Below are 27,386 nucleotides of genomic sequence, written 5' to 3' on the forward strand. Positions count from 1 at the left end.
AAGTTTGATATCTAATGTTGCCATAATCCATTTAAATAACAGTTTTCTGTTTTGAAATTGGATTAAGAATGTTACATTTTAAACCTACAAGTGAAGTGGTATAAGATTCCCTTAAATTACTTGTCAAAGGCCAAAAAAGGAGACATTTTATGTTTAGTTACAGCATTCAACTGGTATTTGTAAAAGTTTGGGTTTCTTTCTCTATTTTTCATATTGAAGAAATAATTTCACAAACTCAAATCAAAGTCAACACTGCAGTGAGGAGAGCTTTTCTACTTTATTACAAAGAGAAGAAGCCTTTATGTGGTCAGAAAATACAAGATTGATCTTTATTTTTCTTCCTATGAAACGCTGCTGTTCAAACAGCCAGAGTGAATTGTCTCAGTTCACTTCTTTAAGTCCCATCACATTCACTTGGGTATGGATGTCCTTGGCTGCTGAAAATCTGGCCCTTTAGTGCACAGGGCGACAAAGTCCCCTGACCAGCAGTTCCAGAATGTCCCATTTTCATATATTGCATCCATGCACACCTCCTAAAAATGAGGTACAGCAGGGCAAACATTTTCCAAAATAGATGTCATATATATAATATATACACATTCGTACATACATACCTTTATTCATGTGATGTCCAAAAATTTAAAAAAAATGTACACATTTATTACAAAATCGTAACAAAGACTGGACAGTGTTTTGCTCATTCTGGAAAGATGAAGCTCAGTAATAACACAACCCTGGAAACCATCCAGAGATTGTGGCAATATCTTTCTTCTAAACAGTCAGATATTCTTGCGTTAAGCTTGGCGAAACTGCCTTTCAAAAACAGAAGGGGAAGTAAAATGAAGGAAGCAGACCTTGGTCATCTTTCCAAATGAAATACGAGAAGGATCTTCACATAAAAATGCACAAACATCTGTTATTTTATTACCAATAGTGCTACAATGAACAATGCAATTTTTGTGGTCTAATTTTGTTGAGTCTTTTGTGGGTTTTCTTTACATTTTAGAAACTAAATCGTAAACTTCTGTCAGTGTACTTGCTTGTCTTTACAGACCCAAGTCTGTCTGCTGGCAAAAAAAGAAAACAAAAAATCCAGACCCTGCTTGAACTAGAGTAAAACAAATTACAAATTTAGTTGTTGGGCAGCACATAATTAGTAAGGCAGGACCTCAAATGGTGACCCTTTGCGTAAGCCAATTGCCAGATCCTCAAGGAATTAAAACCAGGGTGCCTGAGCCACATCAGTTCTGCAGTTATGTTGAGTATTGTGCTGAGACAGCCATACCCCAAGAAAAGGGAAGTCTTTTTAGAAGGCTTGCTGAGCAGGGTTGTAGTTGAAGGTGGATGGCAGGTGAGGTCGTTCTTCTAATTTGTCATATTCCAGATGGAACTCCTATAAAATCAAATTTAAGAATTTAGATGATTTCCTCTCCCTCTGATCTTGTATTTTTGTCAAAATCTATTTTATTAGTTGAACAAATAAAATACCTACATGTGTGAGAATGAGCACAGATATATCAATTTTTTCTCTCTCTAGGTTAAATATAGCTTGAAGAAAGTGTCCTGGAGTTTCTGATTAAGAACAAAATACAGACTTTCTGCATAAAGTCAGATATTATTCATTGAGATCTATTTTACAGAACTGAAATTCTGTGTATTCTTTTTGCATAAAAATGTTTGAAGGAACCAATCACTGTATCACTAATAAAAAGCACTGCATATTATAGGATATTTAAAGTTAAGCCTCCTTCAGTGAATATAAAACCTAAAACTTAATCTTTCCGATGAAGAGTTTGGAAGAACTTTCCAATTTGCTCTATCATGCATTTTTTAAAAATCAAACATAAAAAGTTATTATAGCACCCTTGGAATTTACATGTTAAAATGCCATGCTACTTCAATTTTAAAAGTTATTCTAACCTCATAGAAATTTGAGGGAGACAATGAACTTACACCTGCACATCTCCAGAATTTTCAAAAACCCAATACTTTGACTTAAAGATGATGTAACTGTTACAAAAACAGGACAGTGATTTTGATCGTAGGCACATTTAAAGACTATTTATACAAATCACTTAATCAAACTTTCAAAATAACTGAGTTTTAAAATTTGAGAATGGTGAAGCAATTTTTTTCTGAATACTTCCCCAGGACCAAGGAAAGATACAGAATGTTATACTGAAAAAAAGTACATTTATAAATCCAAAGAGGTTCTAAAATTACTAATTCCAGGACCTGAATTCAATCAGCACAAACTATTTTAATAAATCTCATTGTAAGAATTATGAACCTCACTCGGTATTACGTATTTTAAAAAAAGCCAAAAGCAATGTTAGCACCAAGGGTTAACATTTTACGTTATCTGTTTTATTTCAAATCTATCCTATCATTGATGTTTCCGTTATTATGTGAAAATTTTATAATGAAAACCTAGGCCACAATGATTAAATTTGGAGGTAGAAAAGCCAAGTATTTAAAAATTAAAGACATTATATTAACTGCAAGTATAATTTATCAGTTTAATATGTATCAAAACTAGAGACAGAAATCATTTTATTCTAGTATTTATACTGTAAATGTCGTATTTTCATTTTGTACTGAGAAAAATAAGGCTCCAAGTAACTTGCCCAAGTCTTATACTAAATAGAAGATCTAGGGTTAGGATTTGGTGTGTGGAACTAAAGCCCATGTCTTTTCTTGCAGGACACATTAAATATTTTTAGCCTAAGTCTCCAAAATAGAAATACTTCATTACACCCCTATCCAGAAATGCTGAAAAAATTCAGTGTACTGACAAGTGTTTATAAAGTACACTGTTTATAAAGTATAGGCTAAAATGGTTCACTTTACATGACCTATAGGGTAAATAAGGCACAGTGGCGCTCAGCAGCAGAATCCAGTGAACACCAGGATCACCACAGCAGTCACAATGAATTATGTAGACATCGTTCTCTTTCCCACACCCCAATGGAGACATTAAAATAATATTACTGCCTTATTGAAGATGAATATCTGTATTAGTTGGGGGAGGGGAAGAGCATCTTGTTATACCATTCTTTAGAAATTGAAATTGGCCTTTTGGTTCCAAAATATGTGTATAGGCTCAAAATCTTATTTGTGAGTGTGATAAATCATATACCCTGCTATCTAAGCTATATAAAAATAAAAATTTTGTTCAATTATCCTGTCATCATTGTAAACACTGGTGAACAAACTTTTAATATTAGAATTTAAAGTAGAGTAACTTCATTGTCAATACATCTAACCTTTTCCCTACCTAGTTAAAACAAAATCAGTTTAAAGCTAGGTATAAAAATCTCCAAGACCTTATATATCAGATTTTAGAATTTATATAGGCAAATTTTGTCTTCTATTTTTTTAAAATATTTTTTTGGTCTTCCATGTATTTTTAGTTTCCTTAAAACTGACAATATACTGCTATCTCCTTGTTTGCTTTATTAATAACATCTCTTTTAAATGTTCATGTTTACACACACTTTTGTATAATCTGTAGGGGCAAAAAGTGTGTCTTTTTTGTATACCACTAACTACTAACTGGACTAGTGCCAGGCCTAGTGCAGGTGTGTAACTAATGGCTGATTAATAAACACTAGTTGTTATCGTTTTAGGAAAACAATTTTTAAAAGTATGCAAAAAGGTATTAGGAGGTCTATGTATAAATTTGCTATTAATGGAAGAGGGGGATTTTTTTTACATCAGTTCTATGGCTTAAAAGGCTGAAAATATTTCTAGATCTTTTATTTAAACATCTTTTTGATGTCTTAGCTTTTCTATTAATAAAACTAGGCTATATATTCTCCAAAGATTACTGGGAAGTGGAAAAATACATACTGGATTCAAACGATCAAATCATTACAAAAGCATGAACATCATCACTGATGTAATTACAGAAACACCCACCAAAGGAATGGTTCCTCAAGTACTCAAAAATGTCAGCTTTCTCTTAACAAAAATACTCAAGTTAAATTTTAGGAAAGAAATAGCAAACTACCTTAAATATAATTATTAAAAATTTTTATTATTTTGGTGAAAAGCACATATTACTTATTAAAGTATAAAGGTGTACTCCAGTAAAATCAGTGGAAAAGAAAAATCACATTTCTATCAGGTTATGATGAAATTAAAAATATCCTAAGTATTAAAAATTCTATACAGCGTTGGATCCACAGGTGAACTTGAGTTTCAAAGAACTGTTAAATTTTTGTCTTTAGTTTAAGAAAAACTATTGGTAACAGATAGATACCCATTTCATCCCCCCTCCCACCATAAAAAAATGTCTATGGATGAAAATAAAAACATTAAGATTACATACACACAAAATGATCACATATACTGTCTGAATTACCTAATTTAAATTAGTAGGATATGAGTAATTCCAGCTATATTACATTGGACAGAAAATACAGCCTTACTAACCAGATCATTTAAATAGGGAGAATGAACAGAGTGTCAGAATTTTAATGCACATAGATTATTGACACATAGGAAATACTTAAGTATGGGGTGGATCTTAGAACTCAGTCACAGAATTTTTAGGGGAAAAGAAATACTTCTGATTTAAGTCATCTAACCCTTTAATTTACAATTCTTTATGTCTCTGAATGTATCAGGTGATTTGCAGGAGAACGAAAGAACTTCATATAAGATACTGTGAATGGAGACCTGATAATGGTCTAGATCAGGTTAATACTTTTCAATGATATCATATTATCATCAAACTATAATACCAATTCATACTGCTTTTCATAATAAGTTTAAGCTGTTGAATGTATATTCTTTACCTCTGACTAGTAAACCACAGCCAACTTTACAGATGTGAGGCCAATGAAGTTAATTTGGAATAGGCATTTTAATGGATTTTGTGTACACTGGAGAAATCTGTTAATAAATATACTATGAATGGAACTAAAGTTTTTATCCAAATCCAATTTCTGGGAAACCACTGAAAACATTCTCAAAAACAAAAACAAACAAACAAAAAAAACCCCAAGTCATTCTGAAAACGTTATTCTGAATTTAAAAGTTCATGCATTTGTATTTTGACATAACCAAATGAACTATATTAATAGTTGACAGAAATCAGTAATTTTGCTTGTTTTCATCAACATGAAAATAATTTTTTTTGAAAAGTGTCTGTGCACATGGCCAGCAATTTATCTCAAGAGATTTCTTAAAGAATAGTTTAGTGATGTACTTCAAATTTACAACAGAAGCTCAAGGAATTATCAGCTGAAATTATTATTTTTATATATAAACAATTTTCTTTAAAATGACATTTACCTATATAGGGAATTGGCTTTTATGGGAAAATAAAGGGGCCCTATTAATATTAACTTGTGTTTTAAGTTTATGGGGAGAACTTATTTCTGAAAAAACTGCTTTCACATAAGGTGACTTCTTCAAATACATCGAATTAAAATCTAAGTACAATTATACATCTATCTACTATAAACATTCTTTTGTGCTTATGTTTAGAATAACTTACAAAAATCTTCAAATTGGAGCAGAATATCAGTTAATTATTAATATAGATTTCCCCTCCTGTCAAAACATTTTTTCTTTAGAATCAACTGAGAGGCTCTCAATGAATGACTCCAGACAAAGGCCAGCATCATCAATGACATCCCTTGGGAACTTGTTAACTTGTAGATATACTAATTTCCAGGTACTGTCCACAGATTTACTGAACCAGATACAATGGAGGCATGGCCCAGCAATTTGTGTTTTAACAAGGCCTTCAATAATTCTGATGCAAGCTGAAGTTTGAGAACCAATGACTTAACCTAACAGTGAGTTACAATTTTTTCATCTTTGGAAGACTATTATTAATAAGCTGTAACAACAAAGATCATAAAAACAACAGTTAACAAACTACCACCACCACTCTGTATCTCAAATAGGCAACACATGGCAAACACTACACATTCTGTGTGTATAGTGTGTATGTGTGTATCTTGATTAATCTTATATGATAATCTAGAGGCAGATATTTCAGTTTCAAAGGAGGCATGGAAAAGAAACATGCACAAGGTCAAAGAATAAATAGAAATAGGAGTTAAATTCAAATCCATGATACAGACTCTGGCTTTCTATTATATTATACTACTTAAAGAATAGTTAACATATCCAATGTCTCATGTACTATGTGTAATTAACTAAAAATTAGGTCACATATATTCCTTTGGAAATCAATATGAGCATTAATTACAATTGTTAAAATAACTCAAATATAGTGTGAAGTATATGGACTTGGTCTGAGAAAAAAACTTTTATCATTGAGAAGCACTCCAAAATAATAATTAAAAAATTTAAGCTATTGATATGTCTAGCTGTGGTGTTTGTTGTTTTCCTATGTTGTTTTATGTGATATCTTCATTTGCTATAAACTGTTTTATGATAAATATCTAGTATTTATTCTGCCCTGTCTTAAAGTAGTTTACCATTTAATCCAGTTTATTAAAGCTGATCCAACAGAATGAAAAAGCTCAAACCAACAACTAAAAAATTATGCAATGAACTATCAAGTATTTCTCTCATTTTTAAATTTATTTAAAACAAACAAAAAAAATTTTTTACTTTTTAATCCTAAGAATCATTAATGGAAGAGGCATTCAGAAAAACCTGAAGTAAGAAAATTAGATAATGTGGGTTATAGTCTCTACTGGGTAAGTACAACATACATTAAAGTACTGAATACAGATGTTAACTATGTATTGACACTAATGAAAATTTTACACATGGGACAGTTAGAAAGATGTTTTTGTCAGGAAAATTTACAAGCTAAAACAAACCAAAACAATCAACTGTTTTCACATTTCTCTTACTTAGCATACTAATCATAGAAACGATTATAGTTAACACTTGCAATTTTTTTCCGTTTATCAATTATATCTAAAAACTGAGATATCTTTCCTGTGGTGAATGCCAATGTTTGAAGGAGTCAGTATATACTTAAATGATGGTTTTAGGAAAAATCTCATTAATTTGCTTAATTTAAAGTAACAATAATATAAGAATACATGATTGGAATTGCAAGAGGGGGTATCTTTATTTTACAACTGAGAAGACACAAAAACATTTCAAATATGACCAAGGCTTGTGAAAAATTACAAAATCTCTTACCAAGTTCAACCATTTTCTTAATTATTGGTGAAATGAACCGTTTGTGGATATTCTCCTAGAGTTTAAATCAAGACAAGGAGGTGGAGACAAAAGACTTAAGCAAAATATCTGGCACATCATTGGAATGGATGTATTGGGTACATATAAACAAAAAAGAGGACATGTCTTTTCAAAGTCTAGATTTATACATTTACACATGGAAAAAAATATACCTTAGCTACTTTCCTCCAGTTAAGACAGTCAAAGAAGTAATATGTTCCCCTCTCATATGTATTGGTTTTCATTGTTGGCTCCATGCCTGGTGCCCTGGTAATCCATACTCGTTCTTCTTTGTGGTATCTCCAATCACGGTTAAAACTTCAATTTTTAAGAGAAAAAGACAATTAATTTTTCCTGTGGCTCACATAAAACATTTTCTACATTTTGTAAAACTTTTCTCAGAAGATAATTACCCATAAAATACACAAATCTGAATGCTTCTTTATCCTGAATTTTATTGTTATGAAATACAACCCCAGTGAAATAAATATAGGAAGATAGTTTCTTAATTTGCCCACAACCACACTTTAATACACACATCTTTAATGGAAGAAACTTTTTATGCAAGCAAAATGAGATCTTAAAAGCTCTATGAGCAATGTGATAAAAAATTAAGACAAAATAAAAATACACTGTGTTTCAGAAACTTCAGTCCTTTCTTGTTCTTCTTAACATTCAATAAAAATTGAGTTATCTATTAAACAAACAAAACCCCCAACTATTTGTATTATTTTGTAAGTACTAAATATGTATTCTATTTGAATTAACTATTTCAAGTCATATAATTTTATAACTGTTGAAAACATTCATTTTGAAAATTCTTCATCGAAAGTTTTATTTTTATTCATATCTCAATGATCCTAAATTCTTCAAAGCTAAAAAGATAGCCATTAGAATTCATGCAAGAATCATTGAGGATTTATAACACTTGTAAACTGGGAAAGTAACATCCAAAGGAGGTAACGTGCCACCAAAAAAAAAAAATCTGTTAGACTGAACCTCCAGGAAACACATTCCTTCCTATTGAATACAGTGAGGTAAATTTTAGACATAAATAATATATGAAACAGAACTGCCAGTGATGGATGGATGAATGACTGAATGAATTTATTTACTTGTAATTATAAAAAGAACAGATAACAATTGCTATCTTATAAAAATGAAGAGAAAACATGGGAAAAAAACAAATTCTCAACTGAGAAATAAAAAACAATTTATTATTGTTACAGTAAGCTTTACATTTTAAAGTACCTGATTCAAGGTCATTTATAGAAATGTTATTAGGATTATGAAAATAAATAGGTAAAAAGGTCTTCCAATCATAATGTCATAAATTTTCAGTAACAATTCATTCTACAGTAAACAAGATTAATAAAATAGCCTATTGGTAACAAAATATGTTACTGACTGGACATTTGAGAAATGACATAAAACTTTTATTCTTAGAGCATCACATAAAAACAGAAATGCTCAGAAAAGAAACATCCAGTGGACCAACTTCTTATATTAATTTAAATTGGCTGATAGGCTTCTGATAATGAAAGCAGACTTTATTTTATCAACACACAACAAAAATGCACAGTGTCTTGCCCATATAATACTCAATAGATGTTTATTAAATGATGAAATTCACTGTCATTAACATATGTGGTTCCACAGGAGTAAGATGAGCCACAGTTATGAAACATATCTTGTACTTCCATGTTATTAGATTCACCAAACCCATAAGTAGATTTTTTACCTTACAAATTTAGGGTTAAGTTTCAAGTTCTTTTTATATATACAGTGATTATGAAGCCATGGATTCAACCTAAACTGAAAATATTTCACTAAATATAAAACAACTTTAAACTTCTTGAACTATTTCCAGTTTAAAAACAAAAGCCAAAAACTACATCCATCATTTAAATAAAGACGTTTTCAGAATAAACAAGAGCCACTATAATACAAAAGTGTTTGAAAATACTTTGAACATACAGCTCTACTGCAGCTAAAAGTTGTAATACGTCTCCTCCATTCATGTAATAGAGATAGAAGAGAAGGTCTTCTCCGTATCGGCCAAGTTTTATTGCAGCCAGCTGAAAAAGAGAAATACATTATTCTGAAATGTAAAACAAGTTTTAAAGTCCTAACATATAACTGCTACCACTGAAGTAGCAGACACTGCTATCAACATGATTACACAGGTACTTCTAAAGTAAATTCATCAATTAAACTACTAAAACCACTTAATAATTACTTCTGGTACACTTATATACTAACAGAGAAAAAAGCTAAAAACTTCTAAGACGATCAAATGCTAACTGTCTAACTTTAGGGATGTATTAATACCCAATGTGGCAATAATAGGGAATCCTCTGCTCAAAGGTGAAGAATTTATATTCTATAAGCCTTAGGTGCATTATTTATTAAAGTGGCCATGACCATGTTATTTAATGTCTCTGAATTTTAATTATAAAATGTGCACAGTGAAATTTATGAGGGTTAGTAAGAACATACATAAAATTAAGTCAATGTTTATGAAGGTACCTTAGTATAGAGTGACTGAGACTTAGATTTATAAGAAATGTTAATAGAATCTATATCTGACAGTGAATCATGAATTAGTTCATTAAGCCTTTTTAATAAATCACAGATGCTAAGTACAAATATCATAATGGGACAGCTCTTCATTTTGTTCAAATGAATGACTAAAAGATGACTATTCACACTTTCTTCCACAAAACAGAAACATAAATACCCACCAGACTACAAAACTAGAGTTCAACAGTCTTAGATTCTCATGCTAAGATAAACTTTTAAAAGCTCAACAAAATAAAAAAAACACTTTCATCTTTTTACCTAATCCTGTATTCTCAATGTTTATTTGACTGTTACACATTCTTTGTAATTTTTCCCTTCATTCATATTATCCCCGTCAGGCAACAGTTCCAATTTCAACAAATTCTCTTAAATTGGAATAGCTTAAATTGCCGTAAAAAATAGGTTCTAGAATACTAGGTAATTACAACAAAAGAGTTCTGTAGTGGAGGTGGCAAAAAGTCACACAATTATAAACAGAAAAAACTAGCCTGCTCTATCTCATACTTGTTGTCTTCTGTCTACTCAAGTATTAAAAGGTTTATTGAGAAGGGTATCTTTTTATTTGCCTGTTTACAACCTCAACATCCATTTGACTACACAACTGTATGGTACAGACACAGAACATGATCATTTATATATATTTATATCATATACATTTATAAATATATGTATAATATAAACATGTATGTTGTACTAAATTTTATCCTGTCACAAGACCAAAATTTCTTACTTCTTTCCCCTAAACCTAAAAAGCATTTACCCTTTTATTTCTTAGATTAAAAAGAAAATAAGGCCCTCCCTGGTGGCGCTAAGGGTTAGGGGTCAGCACTATGAAGCAATCTGCAACTACTGCAATGGAAGTTATATCCCCGGCCACAGAGGTGATCCAAATGGCACAGCAGACCTCTCCTGTCTCGCCTGCTGTTCCCCTCAGCAGTATATTTCAGTCAATCCACCTGTTCTGTTCCCTACTCTGTCTCTGGTGAATCCTCTCACCCCCCGCACCTCTGGCCTGCACCCCAGTTCTTGTATGCATGAATAAATAAATCTTTAAAAAAAATGAAAAAGACAATAGATAAAAGCAGCAATGTGCTAACAGTTACTTTATAACTAGAAATTCAGGTATTTCAAAAATGGAAAAAAAAAAATGAAAAAAAGCTGAAGGTCTTAGTTTTTAAATACCTTTATATTTATTTCCATTAAAAACACTGTAATGTTTGCAAAGAAAAATCTAATTGATAAGGGCATAAAAATGAGAATATCAATAGGAAATATATCAAATTATCCAAGTTAGTTTATTCCCATCAACTGTAGTTATAGTTGTACCCTTTTATCATTATCTGTCTGCCAGTCCTAACATTTTTTGTTCTGAAAATTTTAAAAATATAACCCAGGATATCATCAAAATGTTATAATTACTAACAAAAATAGAAATAAAATTGTTACATCTAGCTGAATGGACATATGAAAACATACCCAAGACCACTGATTATTATTTCAAAAATATTAACTGTCTAACTGAAACACAATACCTGAAAAATAAAGTCATGCTGACTTAATAGAATAATAAACTACACTCACCTTATCCCTAATGTGAATGTTCGTTAAGTATTCAGATGGAACATGGAAGTCTGGATAATAAAATGAAAAAAGCCTTATTAACTGATTCTCAGTTACAAATATCTTTAAAAGGGTATAAACACAAATAGATTATCCTACCTATATCTTGAGGTCGACAAGGTGAAGATGCCCAGGGTGATGCGAATTTGGGGTAGAGATTTCTAAATAAGGGGGAAAAAAATACTCTGAAGTCCAAAGTAGAAAAGAGATTTCCAATTTTATTTTAAGAAATCAGAAAAAAAAAAAAAAAACCCAGCTATTTCAAATATAAATGAGCTTATTTACTTCTAATTTCCTTTCTTGTATCTACTATGACTTATATAGCAGGAAACTAAAACAAGGTTAAATAATATACTATTCAACTCAGAATGCTTTATATTCATGCCCCCACACAAATTTACATTCCCAATTATATGGCCAGGAAAAAACTAGCAATTAAAAATAAAGGTTCAAATTCACCAACTATTTACTAGTGCCTATTTCATGTGTGTCACAGTTCTAGGTGATGGGGTACCTTGGGAAACAAAGGAAAGATCATCAGCAACATGAAACTTACTTTCTGGCTGAGGAAAAGTAGATTGGAGGGAGGCAGATAAAAACAATTAGCATAAAACATACAAACACATATACACACATATATATAAAAAACAAAAAATCCATGTTAGTGAAAGGGTGGGGAGGTGAAGCTGGCTGCACAATTAAATAATGGGTAGAAAATTACATCTCATTGAAGAAATGAGATGTGAACGGTGTGAAGGATATAATGATATCAATTATTTGCCAAGAGATTATTTTAGGTTGAAGGACCTACTGCAGAAACTAAGGCAGAAATAGAAGGAACATGTTTGAGGTATAGCAAGAAGGCTTGTAAAGTTGGAACAGAATTTACTATTGAGGAGAGGGTAAGCATAGACACACAGATCATGCAAGACCTTGCAGGTCTGTAAAGATTTGGGGGGGCTTTAATTTTATCAAGCCTCTCATCCTTACTGGGTGTTGAGCTAAGAATTAGTTTATTCAAAAAAGACGGTCCAGGCTGCTACACACAATGAGTTTTTAAGGGACATAGGGAGAACCAGGGATATCTGGTGAATGATTAATGAAATAATTCAGGAAAGAGGATGATTCAAATGAGGGTGATCACAGATTAAAGTATTAAGAAGCAAAAAAACAATGATTCACTTATGTAAAAAGCTCCTCACTGGTCAAGGACTATGTATTTCTAGAAGTGAATAGTGACTTTAATAACAAAGAGGTCATTCAGCGATCTTGATGAGAAGTTTTACTGGAGGGGATGGGGATGTGGCAATTTCCTAACCAAAATGAGTTCAACAAAGAATGGGAAAAGACAAACTGGATACCAAGATGACTCTTTTTTGAAGAATTTTACTTCAAAGAGAATAAAGAAATGGGAAGGGGAGTCATGATAGCAGTAACTCATAGAAGTTAGATCAAGGGAAGGTATTTTGCTAACATGGAAGAAGTCATGGCTTATTTGTATGCTAATAGAAATGATCCAACAAAGAGTAAACATATCATCAAGAGGGGAATGTTAAGTACAAAGTATTTGATTAACTATGGTAACAGGGTTTAAGTTAAGAATATGGTGGGTGCAGATGGTAGTAGGTAGCTACATTTGATGGCAGGACTACAAAGACATTCTCTTTTTGATTTAGGTCCATCTTTCTTAGCAAAGTACAAATATTTAGTAACATCATCATCTGAGAATAAGGACGGGAAAAAAGGAGTAGGCGAGGTTTGAAGAGGCAAGAGTAAAACAGTTGCACAGGACGGCAAAAGAGTGAATGGAGCAGGCATGCCAGGTATGGTAACTTGGCAGAATTAAGGGAACATATCTGAGGTTCCTATATCATGAGATCAGGCACTGAAACTGCTTTTCTCTAGCCAGGCTCAGGAGCATAGGTAAAGAATGGAACAGGCAGATATAACCAGGGTTGTGGTTTTTATTAAACAGGAATGACAAAGCAAGAGAGGGACAAAATAGTCAGAGATGTAAATGAGCAATTATAATTTAATAATTTAACTGTATAAGAAAGAAGTGAGTTCATCACAGGAAAAGAGGCAGGCTGAGGAACAGTGAAAAGGTACAAGAATCAATGGACTAAAAGTCTCAGTGGAGCCAAATAATTACAAGAGTTACTGGGAGAAAGATGGAAAATAGGAAGTGACATGAGTAACAGATTCAAAATTACAGAGAACTGCAGTTACTAGTAAAGGTAAGGTCAAAGGGATGACTAAAGAAGAGAGTAGCTGAGTTATGATACAAGATGCCAAGGATCAGACATGTGTATATTAATACTACCAAATTATAAGAGGAAAAATATTAAGTGGCACTGGTTCAAGAGCTAACACGAGAAGTAATTCAAAGAATCAGTAGGTAACAGTAACAATGAATGGTGACACAAATTGAAAACATGAAATTAAAAACTGGTAGGTATTATACACAAATTTGGAAGGAAAGAAAAATACTTACTCAGGAGAATTCAGATTGAGGCCTAATGTTGTTAAATCACTTCCTAATGCAAGATGTACCATTCCTGGGTCTGTCTCTGCTGCTCTGATAAATGTTAATAGGCCAATCATCCCAAATTGGTCCGTCACCATCCCTTGAGGAATGTTAGTAACCCGACCTGGATAAAGGACAAAGTCATTTTTATCTTTGCGGAAAAAGTAAAGAAAATACATTTTACAACATGTTTTACATAGTCATAAAGTCCCACCATCAGGTAACACCTGGATCCCTTTCTTCTGCTGGTTATTATTTTGTGTTGTCGAACTTTTATCTCCGGGGAATTTGGGTCCATCTGTACTTGAAGTTGTCTTGCCAGATGTATTCAAATTCTAACATGAAAAAGATTAAATGTGACATTAATACTTGTTAAGTGTAAAAAATTCAAGTTCACATATTAGTACCTTTTAATTATTTTATTTGAATTGATAGTAAAGTATTACCTGTTTAAGTTCTACATGAAATTTTTGATTCCACAACTCTCCCATAGCATACAAATAAATCCTGTATTATTCACATTCGAATATTTAAAGGACAAGAAATGTATGGTATATGCTTTTATCTAGCTCAGTCTTCAGTAACAGGAAAAAAAAAAATTTGTCTGTGGGTCTCTTTCTTTCCCAGGACTTTATGCTTTGGGATACACTGAAAGTTTGACCACTTCTCAATACTTTTATTTGGAAGAGAAACTAAATACAGTACATTACCTAAAATAGCTTCATAAAAACCTCCAAGGTGAGTTAGAATATGTGAACTTTTAAAATTCAAATTTAATTCTTACCCAATAATCTTCTTCATCAATTATTTTAACAATATACAAAATCTCATCACACACACAAAAAGTTATTTTCAGTGAAATGTGGAAGAAATAAATACATTCGTTAAGGCAGAAAGAGGAAGCTGAGTTGGCTGAATCAACACAGGAATAAAAATGTGTATAAAGATTCTTCAAGGAGAAAACTTACTCAAGAAAAACACAGCTCCTTAGAAGGCTATAATATCAAACTTCATGGGATCCAGCTGACAGGGACTACAATAAAAGTCTAAATTATCTCTGAGAAGTTCAACAGAAATTTGCAAACCTATATGAAATAGGAAAAAAATAGGCTATCTTCTACGTTATAAAGGTTTTCCACATTCTTCAGAAGTTAGATTATTACAAGATATTCAAGATAAACAATTTTCTAATAGTATTTAGTAAATCCTTAATACGTCTATAAAACTGTTAATATAAGAGAAATCTGAAGGGAAAAACTACATCACTCACATACGTAATTTTCAGTTACTTACAGATTTACTGTCATCATTACTTGATGTTGGATCTTTGTAACTGGAACCAGGTAATGCTGGAAAATCTTCGTTGTGTATTGAGAAGTCCTGGGATTGCTCATTTGCTGGTTTTGTTACCATTCCAACTACGTAATGAAAATAATCCAGAGAATTGTAATTGATATTTATGATGTTTTGCTACAAACTATAGTTAACTTTTCTTACAAGACACCAAAAGGTTTTTCTTATTATGCTATGAAAGCACACTTCAAAAATTAGTATTCAGGATGACTATGAAGAACTAAATTTTACATGCTGATTAATAACTCAATATGCAAGATAATACAAGGGAAATAAGTGGTAATCCTACAATGCTAATCTAATGTCATACATAGATGCTTTAAAATATAATTTGACATTGGTAAAAATTAACATTTTTGGTTTAAAACTTGATTTAATATTTGACCAGCTAATATAAATAAATACTAGTTAATTGTCAAATACAAATGAACAAAATAAATTTTAAAAGAACATGTCAGTATTCTACTTGAAAGTGACTTACAGAGTGAGCAAATTGCAATCAATTATAAAACAACTCCATATTATTTCTGATTTTCTTGGACTCCATGTAATAGATGTAAGACATGCAAGAACTGGGAAGTAATTCTCCCACTATACTTGGCATTAGTCAGGCCCTTATTGGAGAACAATATCCAGTTTGGGGCTCCACAATTCAAGTACGATATGGAGAAACTAGAGATGGTCCAAGGAGAGCAACGGGAATGATTAAAGGGATGAAAAAATGGACCTATGAGGAAAGGTTAACAACATTAGAGTCTGAACTGAGAATCAAGTAGCTAGGTACTCAACTTCCAGGGCAGATCATTTTTTGTTATTTTTGGAAGACTGATTTGGAAATTTTAGTACATGAGTAATAAATTTTTCCCTTTTCATATATTATTATTAGTATTCACATTCTGAAGGCCATGGAAAGTCCTTCTTGGTTGAAATGGGAAAAAGTTATTTTAGATAAAGGGTGAGATGATTCTTCTATGCGCATTGTTTCTACTACTGGTCTCGACTAATTCTCCTAACAGGAAACAACTAAGTGCAAAGGATAAAAAAATTAAAATATAGCTAGGTTACATTGCTGTTACATAATTTTCATTTCTAAATTGTTACTGCATGCATTTCATGCTGCCCCTATCTTTTCACTTAGGCTCTATTAGCCAAATCTCTTAGTTATTAAAGATAGTGAACAAAAGTATTAATGGTAAACAAAAGTCTACATGAACTATGCACCACCCACAAGCAGTGGTTCTCAGCACAAGGCAATTTTTTTTCCTCTGATGGAAAAAAAGACCAATGTTCAGAATCATTTGTGGTTGTCACAAGGGGAGCAGGGGAGTAGGATAGGGAGTACTACTGACCTCTAGCAGGCAGAGGCTGTTAAACATCGGATGTTGCTCAACATTCTATAATGCTCAGACAACACCTCCCCATACCCCCACCCCCCATCAAGTCACAAGGAATTATCTAACTCAAATGTCAGTATGGAAGTTTACTTAAAAAAAAAAAAAAAAAAAAACCTTCACTGTATAGTCAGTCATTATTAACCCCTAGGAATGTGTTCTTTTATCAAAATGTGTGATAAATTGAGAAGAAATGGCAGAACAAAAAATACCCACTTAAGGTATATTAAAGCAGAGATAGCCCAAAAAAACAAAAACAAAAACAAAAAAAAACACTTCTGCATACCAAGGAAGACCTCCTTTTGAGGTTTCTGTGCAAAGTAAAATTTCTCACTTAATTTTGTTATCATGGTATTCTGGGAGAAAAAAAAAATCACTTTGCATATTATTAACTCTGACAAAATTATACCGATCTGATTAGAAAACACACACACATGAATGCACACACATGCATTATGTTATATCTGGAAATGGAAAGTTTCTGATGGTCATCATTATAAAGCTTAATTACCATAAGGAGCTCTTCCAGCCAAGGGGTTTATTAATGGAGTTGGGTTACCACTTCCTTCCCTTCTGTTTCGGTCTGCTAATGCTGGAAAATCTGAAAGGTCCAATCCTGTCACATTTTCACTTCCATCTAAATAATAAGAAAGCATACGAGTTATTGATTCTACAAATATTTTAAAGAGATCATATAGACCAACCATGATGTAAGTTGAAATGACAGTTCATAATGCAAAGCACAGTAGTAGGTATATGTGTAAGTACTTGATAAATTCTTGTGGATTTACTTCATGTGAAAGAATTTTATGAACAGTTCAGCAAAGCAATATGTAACCAATATAATAAAAATCCAAAATTCTAAACACTACAGACTACATCCCCTGTGAAAGATGGTAATTTAAAGTTATAACTAATAGTTAACAAGAGGGAGATTGTTGTAAGGTAGCTGTTCTTTTCCCTGTATCAAAACACAAGATCTATATTGAATGCTTGGAGCTTCTGTTGTGTAGCTGAGGAACAGGAAAAAGCAGAAGCCCTAAAACCTGCTATCCTATGGTTTATTAGCCCCACATACAAATATGTACATGTGCATGCACGCATTTTATATTTCTTTCCGTGTTTTGTAATTGAGGGGGGTAAGTAGGACAGAATAGGTAGGGTATACATGTGGTTCCCATGTCTGGCAAATGGTTAAGTATGGGAATGTGATACAAAGCCCAAAAGTCTATATTACCTATTACATAGTAGGCGCTCAATAAGTATTTATTAAACACAATTTATTTTTGTTTATTTTAAATTTAAAAGGTAAGCCTGCTTCCTTTTAAAAGTTAAAAATAATCCTGTTTTCAACTTTGCCAATTTTAATCATTCTATTGATTTCTTCTCAACTTTTATTATTCTATTATTCTCACTACTTGTATTCTTAAATTTCGAAGAACTTCATTTTCTACCTTACTTTTAGCCTATACTAATTTTTTTAATCTTTGTTTCATCTAGTGTTTTACAACTTTTCAATTTATTTTACTTTTTTTTTTACAGTTAGTTTTTCCTTTGTTTGAAGTTTCACAATGGGAAGAATCTCAAAAAGAAACTTATTAACATGTTGATAGAAAAACAATACACTCTATTAACATTCCAAGTCAGGTGACAACTGAAGTGTAAAAGATAAAATTACTAATATTCATTGTTTAAAAACATTGGTTTATGAATTTTGAATTAAACTATTATGATATAAACAAGACAATAAAATAGAAATTAACAATTCAGTGGTTTAATTTACAAAGTAATTCAAATTATCTGATTATAATTATAAACTGAATATATGTATTAAAACACATGTTCAGAGTCCTCTATGATGGAATTTTAAATTGTCATATAATATTTGAGAATATATTTTTCCCTAAAAGTTGACAAAATCTCCACATTTATATTTTTATGAAGAGACCTAGGAACAAATTTTCCTAGTATAAAATATACTTAGTTAAAAATGAATGAAAAATAATTCTGAGTTTATGGATATGTATAAACTAAATGAAAATATAAGCTGGCATTGTCAAACTCACTGTTATTTTATGTCCCATTTAGGAAAACAACTTGCCAATTAAGATATGCAGCCTAATTTCAGAAATAAAACATGGAAAATGTGTTTTGTAGAAACAATGGAATATAGTATTCAGTTTATTTTAACTTCTTGATCACAAAACTGTTATTTTCAAATGCTGAAATTTAGAATTTCAGAATCTCATCACTCTACACTACTAAATACATATTAACATTTAAAAATTAAAAGCCCAGAGCCACAAATAACACTTTATTATTGAATCTTCTCTTCTGCTTCTACATATGCTTCATATTGCTGTTCGTTCTTTCACTTTCCACTCCCTCTACGTATATTTCTCTCTCAACAATCTTACTCATTTTTGTTCCTATGATCAAAAATCCTTTATTTCATTTTTCAAAAAGGGCCTGGAGAGAAGCAGAATAGCAACAAAGCTTCCTGTTCTCTTCTGTCTGAAGCAGTTGAAAAAAGAAATAAACCAACAGATGGCAAGGACTCTATTGTCAGTATCAAAATTGGTAGTCCATGTTAAAACTTGAATTTTACACATAAATCTGGATGAAAAATTCATACAGGTTAACGCCAAAATCAATTTCAAACTAGTAAGAAAAAATGGGAAATATTCCATATAAATTTAAAGATTTCTTCAATCTGGGTCTTTATAGTCAGAATGTTATACCAACTAACCTCCTTTAGAATGTAGTTCTCACAGTGAGAGGACTGAGATAGGAAAAGCTCTTGAAGCAAAAAGATTGAGGCATAAATACAGATTAAGGTAATATTTAGCCTCTCTGTACTTGTTAAAGGAAATGATCTTGATGTTTTAACACCATGCCATTACCTCGCCAAATGCAAAAAATATTTAAATATCTTTCAACTATTCACCAAATTAGTCCTACTCCTGTCAAATTTTCACTAAATCAAATTCTACCATTTAACATAAAAAAAATTTCTATATTTTAAGACCAGTAGGTTGAATTGCTTTATATTTTAAAGCTCTACTGTATTTTTAATAGGGTGCTAGCTCCAGAATAAGCTTACCTGTTCCATTAAAAATGTTACTTGATAAGGAGTTATTCATTCCAAATGCCTGATTCCTGTTCATTCCAAATCCAGACATACTGGGTACATAGAAAATAATTTTAGATATACAGTAAGAACACTAACTTACAGATGAAGAAAAACAAAAGTGTATACTTTTGATCTTCTCATACAAAACAGCAATGTTTAAAAACAAGTACTAATTTTAATTTTAATCTTTATTTTCATAAAAAAAAAAACTCCCTTAAAAGTCCTTCCATGAGCAACTGAGAACCAAAACATCTTAAACAGATTAATTAAAAAAACAAAATCAAAGAATGTATATATAAGATTAAGGGTACCTCTTCTGTACTTGGAGAGCCAACTTACTACTGAATATACTGGAAGAAGTAACTAACTTCAAAACACACAGTTTAGTGGAAGACTAGTCTTCTTGAATATTTGTTTTGCCTTGACTAATGGTGCAGTGTGCTATTATTCTTTTCACAAATAATTTTTTATGCAGAATGTGACTATCCCTACTAGAATATAAACTCTTCATGGATGAAGTCCATGTCATACTCATCTTTGCATCTTCTACCTTTAAAATCAGGAGGATACAATAGACCCTCAATATTTAGTTGACCTGAATTAAATGGTTCTTTTCTTTAAATGATGCTAAATTAAATGAATTAAGTGTTCCAAAGCATATTCCTATCTAAACACAATCTTTCAGCTAGTTAAAAGGAAAAAAAAAAAATCTCTGTTCAGTGCCCTTGATTAAATTAATGCACAATTAGTACTGAATTCCCCACCCCCCTTTTTGTGCACAAGCCTAAACAGGGGTGGGGGAGGGTACTAGGACTGAACTTTAAAAAGACCAGGAGTAATTAAGAAAATCAAAAAGAACTGTTAATTTCAACTCTACAATTAAAGTGTACATCTTTAACATCAAATAATTTGATAAAAGTGTTATCAGTTTTATGAGTAGGATAAAACTGAAAATAGGGATTTATACCTATATCTGTTAACTATGGTCAAACAATATTTTCATAAAATATGTAGCCAGTGAAACAACAATACTCTAAAGAAGGATAGGAAAGCCAATGGAAACTTTTGCTTATTAATAGCATGTTGGAATTGCTGGTGATATAGGTGTACCCTCAAACATTAAAGAAATACGAAGATATGAAAACATTTTATAATACAACTTGTCAACAATAATAAGCAGGAATTTAGAAACCTGTGTTTCATTGACAATTTATAAGCAAAGTATTTTTCAAAAACAATTAAAATTTGAAAAACATGGAAAGGCAAATTTTTTAATATACATTCAATGAACAATACTAGAAGAATGCAGAAAAACTGTGATAAAGCCCAAGAAGTATTATATGATTAAGAAGTTATCAAGGAGATGAGAATTTTGATGACCCTTTACAAACAACATTTAAAAAAATTTAAAAAGCGGTAGAATTATAAAAGATATGCTCATAAATCTAAACAAAAGAATAGGAGTTAATGAGATGAAGAAATGTGCTAACAGCCCATTTTAATCAGATTTTACAAGTACTACATAGAAGAAAGTAATTTAAACAGGTTTGATAGTAACTAGATCAAGGTCCCTTTTCTCCCAAAGTTCCCCATTAGAAAAAAAAAAATTGGCAAAAAAGCTTAAGATTTTAATAAGAAAGTCTTTATTGTAGATAAATCTCATAAAATATCTAAACTGCTTAAAAATTCTAAAGAAGTAGATAAGTGATCTTCATATTGCTATTATTTGCATAGCAGTGTATGCAATGGAGTACAAAAGGAGTGAAAAAGCACAACAGTTAATTTTGTTTTAAATCCTAGGATATATCACTCTTCAAACACTGTAGATGTATTTGGATTTTAGTCGTTAAATCTCCAAAGCACAAAACTCAATTTTGGCTGAAAAGGTACCTAACCATAAGAGAAGTAACGGCAGTAATAATCAAACGTCTCCAGTCCTACTAAGTCTGGAAATCTTACCACACAGGTGACCAACCTCACTTAATATAAGAGGCAAGACATACTAACAAAATTCTGCCTGATGGCATCATAACAACAATCCTTTTCTAAGAACAATGAAAAGTTTTGATATGCTTTTAAAAATCGAAATGGTTTTCCAAAAAACGAATCTTTAGTTTAGGGATGTTCAAGTTGTGATGTGAAACAGAAAATCTTTGGTTGTAATTATATGATGAAACACGCTTATGAAACAGAAGAAGCTAAGACTCAAGAAACAGAGTGCTGAATATGAAAAAGTAAATTTTACAATACCCAAAAAAGACAATTATACACAGTATCAATAAGCATCTTACCTGTTCACAGTAAAAGGCTGTCGAGAAGGCTGCTGCTTTGGCATACATATTATGCTTGGCGAGCTTCTGTTGGGGCTACCTAACCCTGAACTGCTCATGCTATTTGTCCTGCTAGGAATTCCAATGCCCTGACCAACCTGGGAGTGGTTCATCATATTCCTAGGATTCATAGGCAAAATACCCCTGAAAGAGAAGTCCAGTATACTAAATAAGCTCTCTATAATCACTCATTAAAATTCTCTATAAATAATCAATTGGTCTAATCTTAGAAATTGCTCAAGTATATTTTCAAATTGCATGGTTATTTATGTACTTCTTTTGTTTAGTCATTCTAGTTCTTTGAAAAGAAAAATTAAATCAACAAGAAAGGGCAAATTACAGTGAGACTAATATAAAGGTGATATCTAAGATGAAAGAAATAATGTGACTGGATGAAAAATACAAATTTCATACATGTATTTATATTCTCATTCCAAATGTATGTCATTGTATCTTCCTATTAATATGCATCATTTATATAATCTGTTTTCTTTTACTCTGCTAAAGCAATGGATGTGTGGGTAAGAGAGCAATGATCAGAAATACCTGAGGAGTAATTTTACATTGCACACCCTCCCTTGAAGAAGGAGCTGGCTTTCAAAGAGATCCCCATGTGGTGATTAACCCTTCATACCCACCCAGCTGACAACCAGTACTAGCTGCAGGATAAACATGTCTTGCACTATACTTATCAGTTTGCAATGAAATAAGCATAGGGCGTAACTTTCTTTTCCTCAGTGAAAGGCACTGAACCAGAAAAATCAAATAATTACCTTATTGAAAAACTAAAAAGTCTGCTTATTCTACAACGATACATTCTGAAAATATTCTGGTCCATCAATAAATACCTGCTTGGAGATGGAGGCGTGTGAAGTGACATTGTTGGTACCCCTGTTGTTGGCGTGACGTGGCTCGGTAACTGAGTGCCTTGTGATAAGCTGCGATTTAACTGAGGGGTATTGTTGCTCATCCCCCTCATTGGAAGGCCTAGTGCACCTATTAAAAAAATTCAGAAGAAGGAAATTCATTGCCATCAGGAATGAAATTGTTATCCATCTTCTGGAACTGGCAATTTAAAACAGTTTTAAATGACCTGATTTTTAATATAAAAATTTTAGAGATATATTCATATTCAATTCACTTCAAAGGGAATACTGATTTTAACAAAAACATACATTAGTCTGAAATTTAATATTATGAGTATCGCCTTCCTATTTCTATCTTCATATTTGTTTTACACTGTCAATGACTATAAAAAGTTAGATGAATTATTTCAATAAAATCATTGTATAAATATTATCTAAATTTATAATCTTGTATTTTTATGTTTTAAATCTTAACTGAGGTACACAGACATTTAACCCTGTTTTACTGAAATAGCTCTAATTTTTATATGATCCTTTTTTAAAATAGTTAAGAAAAAAATCTCTTTATTACTATTTATACATTCATAAACCTCAACATTAATATTTATAAATCTAACATAAAATGTCAGCAAGTACTAAAAACTCAACCTGATGTAGATCTAAAAGACAAACATTTCAAATATTTAAAAGGATTTCAAAGTACAATGACCCTCTATTTGTCTCGTACTCCTGGGGTCACATAAAGGGATAGATGTGTTTCAATAGATGCATTTTTTAAGACTACTGAGATATACCATTCTGACACAAAGCAATTAAAAAAAAATTAACCACAGGGATTAACTTACTTCAAAAATTTGACATACTTTTTGCTTTTAATTACTAACAAATATATCATAAAACAATAAACTACTATATTTTAGATGATCCAGAATAATTGTCGTAGATAGCTAGTGTTCTAGATATTTCTTTTCCCCCCTTTTATCCTCAAAGTAAGGATGTTCAGTTGTCACTTATATTATCATTCTATCTGCCTATGAATGTCTCTATGCCTTCAGTTTTCTAACCCGCAACTTCTAGCACTTTATCATCTGCTGTAGAATGGCACATCAGTCAACCAAATTTATTCTGAACTAGAGATTAAATAAAAGTGAGAACATGGAGAGCTAATGAAAAAGTAGATGACTTGAGCTAGGAATTTATGGTGACATTTCCCCTGCTTTTGGGTCTAATTTTGGATCCAAGAATTTCAAACACCTGAAAACTTTGAAACTGTAACTTTCAAAACATTATAGTACTGTAAGTGCTATGTATGTTTTCCTTTACATATCTTTGCAAAATTTACCTTTTGGCATGTCATTGTAATACCTTCAAACCTAGGGATACCAGTGAATCACAAAGAGTACACTGATATGTAACTACTACAATCTAGCATACTCACTACTCAGTCTAGATTTCCTTCTCAATTGAATAAAGCCAAGGAACCCAGTTGAAATTTAGATAGCTACTATATTCCAAGTGTACTCTTCATTTTTCATAAAGATCTGAGCTTGGTTCCGCTTTTCTTTAAGTCACTCAAAGGGAACTGGCATAGACTATATGTTGTCATGTTTTGACACAACATTAATGTATATTCTAGTTATTACAAGTATTGTGACCATGAGCTTGCCCCTTAGCTGTGGCCACTTTCATTGAATGTGGGACAAAATAAGGAGAACAAGAGATTATATATCAGCTCATATTTAAGATTTCTTCAGAAGAAATCTGTTTTTTCCTTCTCTCTTTTTCTACAGGCCATCTAGGTGCTCCCCTAATAAACGACCAAAGTGACACTTTTAACAACACTCATTCAACAATCATTTACTGAGTGCCTACTATGTGTTAAAGCACTGTGCTAGCTGCTGGGAACACAGTAGTGAAAAACAGACAAAAATGGATCTAACCCAAGGGAGCTTACATCCGTCCTTCTCCCAAAACATGCTGTCTTAAAGTAAGCTATAACTGCAAATTTCTCCACAGAAATGTGTTTCTTATCATTACTGACCACCAAGAAATACTACACAATTTGAGTTGAAAGGGATCTTAAAGATCACCTAATTCAATGTTTGCATTTTACAGATGAGGAATCTGTGTCTCAGATAAGTTAACTGATTTTTCCAAGGTGATATATAAAGAAACAAGACTAGACTTTAGATCTCTTAACTTCTAGTGTCTTAACAGTAGCACAATGGGACTCCAACATAACAATTAGTACCCATGTGGGTGCCTACTGAATTATAACAATTCTTTATTCTATTTTCTTTCTCGCTATTTCTCTTTCGAAGATGTTTACTTTTCTTCACTTTTCTTAAACCTCCACCTCTTGTTCTCTTCCATTTTCTTTCTCTTTCTCTATATTGTCAAGTTTTTATTCTTCTAGATCTATTTTCCCTTTCCTCTGCACTCTTTCTACATCTTCACCATTATAGACAAACATTTCCAAAAATCTTGTATCTTTGGCTCCTTTCTAATAATCTATAAATACTACAAAAGACTCATTGCAAGACATTTACTTCATAAACATATATATATAACACATAATACTGTGCTATATTACAAAAAAATTGTAATTTCTGTAATACTTTAGAAATTGGAGATTCTCTGAATATTGGCACAAAATTTTTTGGAGAAGAAAACAAGAACAAAGAAGGCTATTTATTTGGTCAATTACGGATTGGCATATTTGAACTAATTACAGTCCAGAGAGTAGAGGAAGACAGCATGAAGAACAAAGATTTTGTATTTATTTTCCTTCAACATTATTTACTTCATAAAAACAGCTAATAAATTCAGAAGATTTGAGTTGCACTTTGTTAAAATAGTAGGTATTGAAAGACAAGAGTGGAGAGTAGTACATGAATTTCAAAGTGGATGACTGGCCTCGGAATACTTGATAATAATCATCAGGTTATTTTAAATGTAATTTACAAACTAATTCTTTTAGAACATAAAGATTATTACTGAATAGGAAAATATGCAGATTTATTCTTTAGAAAACAAAATACACTGGAGTCATTAAATGTGTTATTTTAATCAAACTAGTACAATTGCGTAGGATCAGAAGGAGAAATTTATTCTTTTTATTTTTTTTTTAAAGAATCATTTATTTATTTATACAAGCACTGGGTACAGTCAGAAGCACAGGAAGGTGCGAGAATTCACCAGAGCCAGAGCGGGGAGCAGAGCAGGCAGAAGGACCGAAGTACACTGCTGAGGGGAGCAGTGGGCAGCAGGAGAGGTCTGCGCGCCATGCGGGACCCTCCGCCAGTGGCCGGGGAGCAGCCAGGGATTGAACCGGCGCTGCAGAGGCTGCGGGCAGCTTCGCAACCCAGCGCTCAACCGCTGCGCCACCGGGGAGGCCCGAGAACTTTATTCTTCACTAGTATAATTAGAAACAATCATAGGAAAAGATTTCCAATATATTGGAAAATGCAAAGAAATGCTTTAATGAATTATTTCCACCACACAACTGATTTAATAGCACATTCTTTAAACACCTGTGGCAAAATATGCCCTTCAATCTTTCAGTAAAAATATGTATTAATAAGAAAATTTTAAGAAAAAATTTAATCATAGCAACCAAATCCCTGAATACTCATACTTAAATCTCCTAAAATCTTTTCTAAGAAAGAAAATCTTTAACTGATGCAACAGTGTTTAAAGTGTCCCCCTTTTCATTCCCAAAGCAACTAGTTTCCCCTAGGAATTCACTATCCTGCCCACACCAACAAAGAATAAATCAAATCATCTTACCTCCAATCTGTCCTGTACTTGCTGGTTAATCTTCCCTGTAACATTATTTCACTATGCAATTTCCTTCACTACAATCAAAGGATTTTGGAAATACAAAAATCTCCAGAGATCATCCAACTAAGTTACCAATGGAAGGTCATACAATTAAATTACAGAGGAAGACTTAACATCAGGCATTAAATAACAATTACTGAAAAATAAAAATAATGATCCAATTTCTTGACTTCTATTTCTATTTTTTTTCCCCAACCAATCACTTTCTACTTCTTACTAGTTGCTAACTTTTGTGTCATTTGGGGAACTGTAATATTTGGGCCCCATATGCAGAATTATGACTTCCTTTGTATCTGAGTAATTCATGGGCAGTGAGATTTTTAAAAACTCTCCAGGTATTCCCAGAGCTGAAGTTTTCCAGAGTCAGGAATGAAAGCCACTATCCTACAGCATTAAAATCCAACTCCAATTTAGTCCATAATGTTTTGTCAGGACCCCAAAGTGTCTGATAATCTTTATTTTATTTTTCCCCATCTTTATTAAGACATAATTGGTATCTGAATCTTCTAATCTTAATATTTCACCCACCCCAACACACTGTTTTTACATATTACATAT

The 27,386-nt window shown here is 32.0% G+C and overlaps 1 protein-coding gene across 5 annotated transcripts in view; it reads right to left on the reverse strand.

Moving 5' to 3' along the window:
- Positions 1–1,306: 1,306 nt before the first annotated feature.
- Positions 1,307–27,386, reverse strand: part of CNOT2 (CCR4-NOT transcription complex subunit 2) — a gene marked incomplete at both ends in the record, with an annotated part of 67,971 nt that continues 41,891 nt past the window's right edge. For 3 of the 5 annotated variants that reach the window (XM_084255805.1, XM_084255803.1, XM_084255802.1), the window contains 12 exons: positions 1,307–1,393; positions 7,356–7,500; positions 9,160–9,260; positions 11,347–11,396; positions 11,485–11,546; positions 13,880–14,036; positions 14,127–14,247; positions 15,206–15,330; positions 17,168–17,293; positions 19,760–19,839; positions 22,081–22,263; positions 22,968–23,115. In XM_084255805.1, coding sequence (XP_084111931.1) covers positions 1,307–1,393; positions 7,356–7,500; positions 9,160–9,260; positions 11,347–11,396; positions 11,485–11,546; positions 13,880–14,036; positions 14,127–14,247; positions 15,206–15,330; positions 17,168–17,293; positions 19,760–19,839; positions 22,081–22,263; positions 22,968–23,115 — 1,385 coding nt within the window. The remainder of the gene's footprint in view (positions 1,394–7,355; positions 7,501–9,159; positions 9,261–11,346; positions 11,397–11,484; positions 11,547–13,879; positions 14,037–14,126; positions 14,248–15,205; positions 15,331–17,167; positions 17,294–19,759; positions 19,840–22,080; positions 22,264–22,967; positions 23,116–27,386) is intronic. The other 2 variants (XM_084255801.1, XM_084255804.1) reach the window with 2 other exon arrangements.

The sequence above is a fragment of the Talpa europaea genome (genome assembly GCF_964194135.1).
Source record: "Talpa europaea genome assembly, chromosome: 15".
NCBI lineage: Eukaryota > Metazoa > Chordata > Mammalia > Eulipotyphla > Talpidae > Talpa > Talpa europaea.